The sequence below is a fragment of the Felis catus genome, chromosome D4 (assembly GCF_018350175.1).
Source record: "Felis catus isolate Fca126 chromosome D4, F.catus_Fca126_mat1.0, whole genome shotgun sequence".
Classification (NCBI taxonomy): Eukaryota; Metazoa; Chordata; class Mammalia; order Carnivora; family Felidae; genus Felis; species Felis catus.
Window position 1 is genome coordinate 71,739,400 of NC_058380.1, and position 8,506 is coordinate 71,747,905.

Genomic DNA, 8,506 nt, shown 5'->3' on the forward strand with positions numbered 1-8,506 from the left:
TTCAAGGACATTAATTGAATGCAGGAGAGCCAGGATTCAAAACCATCTCTGACTCCAACACCAGATGTTTTGTTACTGTTGAAAACTGTCTCCCCAAACAACATAACATGGGCACCCCAGTAACTCAACTTACTCACTCAACAAATACTCTGTTGAACACAAACCTGTTCTCTTTTCTCCACTTCCACCTCCCTACATCTGTCTAAATACTACAATCTCCACTCCACCGCAATCTCTCCAGTAGATTCTTAGAATCATCTCTAACTCCTCCCTCTCTTAAATAATGCTCATCTACTTGGCCAATAATTTCTGCCTACGTTAGGGATTGTAGGATATATCACCTTCTTGCCAAATCCACTTTCACTCTCCCACTTCAGACCCTATGTTTCCTTCACTTGGCCACGGTGATACCCTCCTAATTAGTCTTGCGCTCTTGGTCTCTGGATTCTTACAATCAATGTTACGCCACTGCCACCTGTTATCCTTATAAAACAGATCTACTCATGTTACACTCCAGCTTAAAAGCCTTTGATGGTCCTCTTCTGTCTACAGAACAAAGTCCAAACTAGTTATGTTGGCATTCCCACACAAGCTGGTCCCAACCTATCTTCCCAGCTCCATCTCCTACTGCACCCCCCCTGAATAATAATAATAATTTATATATAGCTTAATTGTTTAGACAGTGCATTTTCACATACGTTAATCATAACAACACTATGAGTATTTCTTATTATCCCAATTTTATGAGAAGGAAACTGAGACCTAGAAAGGTAAAATTATTTGTCCAAGATCCCAAATTGTAAGAACATAAAAGGTAAAAAGGGCCAAGTATCAAACTACAAATTTTATCTCCTTTCCCAGCACCTCACACAGCCATAGCACGCCTACTCCAGTACATCAGACTCACTCACACTTTCTCTGAAAATGCACAACATTTTCTAACCTCTGTGTCTTAGCTTAATCTATTTTTCTCTTAACTTGGAATGCTATTCTCACTTGAAATTTCCAAAGAATTGTGTTAGGCATTTTTCATATTATGCCTCATATGAGTTATTTATATTCATATATAAACCTGTCTCTACACCGAATTATAAGCCCTATGAGGACAAGACCAGAAGTTGGTCAATTTTTAAAGTCTTATTTAACTGGAAAATGTGTGGGGAAAACAAGCCACATAAGATGACAAGCATCAAGGCAGAGACTGGCCAGGCCTGAAACCAGAGACCAGAAACTTGGATCAGACCATCTGAGCACCCTGGAAGTGCCTACAATTTTAACATCTATCTTCTGAACAAGTTCGAATGTCCCAGTGCCAACTATTCTGACACTGGCCTTTATTAAATATTAGTTTATTGAAAGCTTAATTCAAAACAGAATGGGGTGAAAATTAAGAATTAGAAGTTGATAAAAAATAGAAATATCATTATTTTCACTTTAACTTTTCATATGTGACTAAGTAACCAAAATTTAAACCATACAGGTTTGATTTACAAAGATCAGCTCAGCTGCATGGATGGCTGTCTCTAGGGCTATTTCAGTATGACCACAGAATCACGTTCACCTACACAGACAGCTTCCACATCTCATCCTCTAAAAGCCACTAGGATTCCTGGCACTGGCAGAGCCTCTCTCAGAAGGTATCTGACATGTTGATTATCTGGCCAACTTTTGCAAGTGAAGTGCCCCATGGTTATGTCAAATGGTCAAATTGAATAGTGTCAGTGTGCCTTAAGATTACAGGCCATTACTCCTTGAGTTGTCTTTATCCCAATGAACATCAGATTCTAAGGATGCCCTATAATTATGAAGCCCAGAATATGAAACCCCTCAACTGCTGACCAGGTGAAAAGTCACAAATGCTTCCTTCCTTCTATCAGAAGTCTCCCTATCCGCTCCTGCAATATAACTACAATGTCAACTTTTCCATGAACTGACAGAGGATATTAGAAGAAAAACTGGCCCACATGCTCTGCACTGAATTTCATTTCATTCCAAACAGTTATAGCACCCTGAATATAAAGAAAAAAATTACAGACTATGATCTCAAGTAATTTACAATCTAGATTTCAGAACTCTCTTTAACAATCAGAACTAACTGTTCTCCGTGGTTGCATCTCACCCAAAAATCTACTATTTCTATTCAATAAACATCAGAATACTACCACATTTTATACACTACAGCAGATTTCTTCCAGAGGCTATTAAGATGTGGGGGGGGGGGGGGGGGACATGTTGCTCTTGTTATAAACTGTATATTCTTCCTTTCAGAGATGGTAATACAGCAGTCAGTCAGAATTAACATATAAACAGGAATCAGAGAATCTGAATTGAAGTCCTAACTCTGTAACATGAAGGAAGTTCCACCACTGAGACAATAATAGGACTAAACTCACAGGGTTGCTGCAAGGATTCATTTAATATGTACAAAGTGACTAGAACACATGGTAAGCTTTTGGTAAACATTAAGCTTTACAATCACCTGACTCATAGTGACAATTACATGATATCTGTGAAAGGATAACAGATTCTAAGATATCCCAGGCCAAGACTGTCCTGCTTACCTTTCATGTGTCAATGATACTCATCAACCAATCAATCAATAAAAATGAAATAAAAGAAAAACCTAACAGTTCTGCTTCTCAGGAGCTCCTGCAAAGTGCGGTGGCAGATACAACTGAAAGCACCTGTAGATTTAATTTAAATTTATGGCACGCATGTCACCTCAAATACAAAAATAGAAAATACTGATTTGAAATCTATAGAAACCCACTGTTACCAGCCATACATCTCTAAATAGCAGACATAGGAACCACAGATAGCATTATTTTAGCATTATCTATATTATGTAAGCATACATTTTGGTCCTTAACATAGTTGTTTGCAGTTATTCTTCCTTCTTCTCAGCAGTATTATAATTCCACTCGTGGACTGTGGTGTTTCTTTTGCACCCCACAGCAACGCTAAACAGTAGTCAAATAATTGTAATAGTAACATCCAGCTAAGATTTTTAGCAGCCCATCTGACTAGATCTTTTTGTCCACATGAACACTCTATGGTGCACAGAGGTAATACAGCCTAAATCCTGGTTGAGTGCACACTGGAGTCTGAGACACCTGGGATTCAATTCCAACTCATTTGCTGCAGGACCTGGGGAACCTAAAAAGTCTGTTTTCCATTACATAAAACAGCGATAATAATTTTGACTACCCCTTAGGATTACTTTGACAAATAAAAGAATATACATAAAGCACTTAATGCTAGTCCTGAAATACTGAATGGGATGTTTACAAATAGCTCCAATTTACTCTGAAATGCATCTAAAAAGGATGGATTGAGTACTTAATGCCACTCAACTGTATAAAGATGATTAAGTTTTGTTATGTGTATTTTACCACAATTTTTTAATAAAAAATAAAATAAAGTGAAATTGTAAAGGTGGATTGAAAGATGGACAGATACATGATAAAGCTAATAAAATATCAAATGCAGAACCCAGGTAGTGAATATATAAATGCTTATTTTCAACTTTTCTGTATTTTTGAACATTTTTACAATAAAATATTAGGGGAAAAAATAATGCAGACATCCAATAGTTCACTTTTATTTTCATCTACTACTGAAAAATAATAACCAGCAAATATTCAGATTCTTGGCTCCTTTTTAAAAAATCTTATAAAGCATCTTTCCATCAGCCATCTCTTTTATTATAGCCATTCTAAAACTAAAAGTGGCTTATTTGAAACTTCTTAGCCACTTACTTATGTATTTAATTTCAAGTTAAATTATTCTAAGGTACCAGCTGCCAAGCATTTAATCTCTTCTGAAGTACAGAAACCAAGTCAACAGACATTTGTGGTTGATGATTGATGATGTGACCAAACAAAAAAATGGAAAAGCAAGGACTGGAATTATTTGCTAACTTTTCCAGTAGCTGCTAAAACCATAAGTTCCTTAACCAGAAGGACTACTAGCACCTTAACAGGTACCTAATATACAGAAACACAGTGCATCTACACATGTACATCAGCCATACAGAATGATACCCAATTCTTCTTCTAGTTGTGTCCTCCATTCCAAATGGTAATTCAGATTTTAAGTGTTTAGTGGTACATCAGGAACCCAGATACCATGCAGTATAACAATTTAAACAGACCACCTCACACCCATTGCAATGGCTAGTTTCAAAAATACAGAAGAAAATAACAAGCGTTGGTGAGGATGTGGAAGAACTGGAACCCTTGCGCACTGTTGGTAGGAACGTAAAATGATACAACCACAGTGGAAAACAGTATGGTGGTCCCTCAAAGACTTAAAAATTGAATTACCATAGGATCAAACAATCCCACCTCTGCATATAATACCCAAAAGAATTGGAAGCATAATCTCAAAGAAATACTTGTACACCCACGTTCATAGCAGCATTATTCACAACAGATAAGATGTACCAGCAACCCCAGTGTCCAACAACAGATGAATGGACAAGAGAATGTGATATATGTACACAATGGAGTATCATTCAACTTAAAAATGAAGAAAATACTGTCACATACTACAACATGGATGAACTTTGAGAACATTATGCCAAGTGAAATAAGGCAGTCACAGAAAGACAAACCATGTATGATTCCACTTATATGAGATACCTAGAGAGGTCAAAATCACAGAGACAGTCAGCAGGATGGTGGTTGCCAGGGGCTGGAGGAAGGTGGGGTGGGATAGGGAGTTAAGGTTCCGTGGGTACAGAGTTTCAGTAATGCAAGTTGAGAAGAATTCTGGAAATGGACGGTGGTGATGGTTGCACAATATGAATGTATTTAACACCACTGAACTGCACACTTAAAAGTGGTTATGATGGTAAACTTTATGTTATGTGTATTTTACCACAATAACAACAACAACAACAAAAATGGAAGAAAAAAATCAGGGACCTGATCTCCCCAGGAGGCCTGGAAGGGTGCTCCAGCTTGGAATTGACAGAGGAACAATCAACTCTGGCTCTCAAACCACGTTTGTCTCTGAACACACCAGGAGACCTTGTCCACTCAGACTCTCCATCACGCCCAGGGTCACACCAACTGTGTATTTCAACTTCAAAATGAACAAACATTACTCCGCCTACACCAGTTTTATGTCAAAGCAGCAACTTAATCTCTCTAAACCTGCCTCCTCTTTAAAACAAGGATAATTCCTACCTACCTACTTCACAAGGTTGTTATGAGGGCAAGAGTGAGATCACGTACATATAAAAGTAGCTTCAAACTGCCAAGCACCAAAGAAACAGAAATTATTATGTTTATAACTACTTTCGGATGGAAATTCCGAAGGGACTGTAACAACAAAAACTTCACAAGGCTTGCGACACCTCGCCCATGGTACATTCCATTTAAAACTCGCATCATCCCTAAGGAACACCGTTCTTGTTTTTGTCATGAACTGAAGGGCAGCGCTGAGGAAACAAACGCTCAACGTAAGCATTTCATCTAACCACCCCCAAACGCAATCAGAAATCATCTTACATGTTCTAGGAAAATTCAATTTTTATGACCCCAGCGTGGGCCTGCGGCGCCTTGGAACTACACTTCCCACAAAGCATCGAGGTGAACCCGGGCGGCGGGCGGGGCGGCCTGGGACTCAGGGTGGCCACAGCTCTCCCCGAACCTAGATCGCCGGCCCCTGAAAAATTGCACCGTTTACGGTCGAGTGTGCGCTGGCTCTCCTTTCTGAAACCGCTGTCACCCCGCGGTTCCTCCTGCGTCTAGCACGGCGACCCTCTCTCCGCCCTCCCGTCCTTCCTGCTCCACCTGAGGGTCACCGCCTATTCTTGACCTTTCCGCTGATTTCTAAGGTGTCACAGAAAGGCACCTTCTTCCCTTCCTCTCCGCCAAACCTACATTTCTAGAACTCCCCAAACAGTTGGGACTCGGGGCCACGGCGGGGTCAGACGGGACGGGCCGACACTGCCCGCCACCCTGGGCCCCCAGCCGGTCCGCCCGCCCGAACGTCGCGAGCAGGGGGCTGGGCTGCCCCCACCCCTGGGCCGGGGCGGATCGCGGGCAGAGGTGGCTCCGCCCGGGGCTCCGGTTTCAATTTCGCAACGTGACGGTGCAAACCTGAGGCCTACAAGCGCCGGCGGCCGGCGCCCCGCCCGCCCGCCAGGCCCGAGCGCCCCAGCCCCCCGCGGCCGCCGCCCGCCCACCCAACCCGGCACCCGGCGGGAGGCAGCGCGCCCCGGCCTGCCCGCCCGGCCCCGGCCGCCGCCCCCGGCCCTGCGCAGCGCCGGCTCCGACTCGCGGCCGCGGGCTCGCGGTGGCACTTACTCAGCTCGTCCTGGGAGGCGGAGGCGGCGGCCGCAGCCATGTTGCGCCAGGGAGGGAGGGAGGGGCCGGAGCGGGAGGGCGCGGACGCGAGGCGCGGGGGGCTCGCCGCTCGCGGTGCGGCAGGGGCCGGGAGCCGCCTCCGGTCGCTCGGCGCGGGCCGCGCTGCGCCCACGAGGCCCGCCTGCCGCCGCCTCCTGCGTCCTCCTCGCAGCACGCGTCGATCTCGCGGTCCCCCGCGAGCTCGCGACTCGGGCGCTCCCACCGCCTCGCGCCTCTGCGGAGCCGCCGCCGTCTGTCGGCCGAGTCCCGGTGCGCCCGGCCCGCCCGGCGGCTCTGCGGCTCCGCGCCGCGCTCGCCCAACTCACGCCGGTTTTATATTTAGAAAGAGCTGAGCCATCCTCCCAGCGGCCCCCCCGCCGGGCCCCTCGCGCGCCCGCCCGCCCGCGCTCGCTCGCTCGCGGCTCGTCCTGCCCACCTGCCGCCGCCCGCCCCGCGAGCGCTCCCCGCGCGGACCCGGCACGCGGCGGCCTGCGCGGGCGGCCCGGCCTAGCCGCCCCGCCGCGCCGTAGCAGCCTGCGGCGGCCGTGGCTCGGCACGGACGCGCGGGCCTCTGACCTGAATCCGAGCCGGTCTCCATGCCGGGGATGCTGCGCGCGGCGCCGCGAGGTGGGCGCCCGGAGGCGAGGCGGCGGCGGGCTCGGGCCCGAGGGGCCGCGCGCCGCAGTCCGGGAGGGGCCTGACCGGCTGGCCCGCGCTGCTGGGGCCGGGGGAGATCCTCGAGGCGGGGCCCAAGCTCCCTTTTGAAAGGTCTGCGGCTGTCACGTTGGCCGGTCCCGACCTGAAGAAACACGTCTGTCCAGAGGAAGAGACGTGGACTCGGAGAAGTAGAGCCGGGCTCCGAGTCGGCGGGAGGAAGCCCCGCCCTGCGCCTCCCGCGAACTTCTCGGCCCCGGCGCGTGGAGCGCCCGGGACCCGGCTCCCCCGGCTCCACTTCTCACTAAAAGGCAGTGAGAAAGTGTACTTTTTCGATCCTCTCAGAACTAGGACGGCCGAGTGAAGGAAAGCCGCGAAGCCCTACCAAAAGTTACATGAACCTATATGTTTAAAGTTCAAATTCAAGTATATATGCTTACATGAACTTTTTTTTTTATTTGTAATACCTACGTTCTTTTAGGTAGCCCGAGTGATTTATTTTCAATATGCCGATTTTAACTTGACGGCTTAAGTTGGTCCGTGAGGTCGTGTACGTGAAAAACACTCGCAAAATGCAATTCAAATTAAGGGGTTGCATAATTGCTGTACTTTAAGTGGTGGCACTGTCACAACAAATTAGGTACAAGATCAGATCCCTTTTTGTTTGTTTGTTTTTTGTATAAAAGGAAGAAATCAAGACCCTAAATAGATTGAAATTGCGTCTATTCCTAAAAGAAATCTATAAAGCCCTGGTTACTGTCTTGAAAAATGACTATATGTCATTCCAGATGTGGGCAAGTACCTCTTGTACTGAGGCAAGTACAAGGTACTTACACGACATTAAAGACATCTATTTCCTTTATTGCTTTAATAAGGAAATTATGCATGATCTTTGGGAACATTTCAAATGATTCAGAATGTCACAAAATTAAAAGTGAAGGGCCTTCCTCTTGCACATCCCTTCCTCTCCCACCATTTTCTCCCCAGAGAAAAATGTGGTTAACAGGTACAGTTGGGCGCGAGTGCTCTGGGGCCACATATCTACACCCTCAAAAGCGACTAGGATAGAGATAGGCTCATACTCAACAATGAAGTTCTGCATCAGCTTCCCCCACACACACACAATCTTCCATGTTAATTCAAAAAGGTCTACATCACCACTCTTTTTTTATTAATGACCTCATAGCACGTTAAATTAACCAATTCCTTTTTTGAGGACATTTTGGCTCTTTAGTTCGATGTTGGCACAAAGTCACTGCATAACAAACTATTTGCCAAGACTACAATATGGAAGTGTATAAAATAAAGGCTGTCCCCCATCTCACTGTCCACCATCCCCTCATCCTCCTCCCTGGAAAGAATCCTGTTTGATGCACCCAAACTTTCCGACTATGAATATATAAAGTAGCTGCACTAAGGATTGGTTTGGAGAAATGTTGACGTCTCATAACTTCAAATAGATTCTTCTAAAACCAACAAAAAAAAAACCCATAGAA

At 45.7% G+C, this 8,506-nt stretch overlaps 1 protein-coding gene across 4 annotated transcripts in view; it reads right to left on the bottom strand.

The window, feature by feature from the left end:
* ECPAS (Ecm29 proteasome adaptor and scaffold) overlaps positions 1–7,309 on the bottom strand; it is a 107,272-nt gene extending 99,963 nt beyond the window's left edge. Inside the window, exon 1 of one of the 4 annotated variants that reach the window (XM_045043669.1) lies at positions 6,933–7,309. In XM_045043669.1, the coding sequence (XP_044899604.1) occupies positions 6,933–6,954 (22 nt within the window). In that variant the 5' untranslated portion in view covers positions 6,955–7,309. Of the gene's footprint in view, positions 1–6,317; positions 6,695–6,932 lie in introns of those variants that run through there. The other 3 variants (XM_045043668.1, XM_023242563.2, XM_045043667.1) reach the window with 3 other exon arrangements.
* Positions 7,310–8,506: the final 1,197 nt, after the last annotated feature.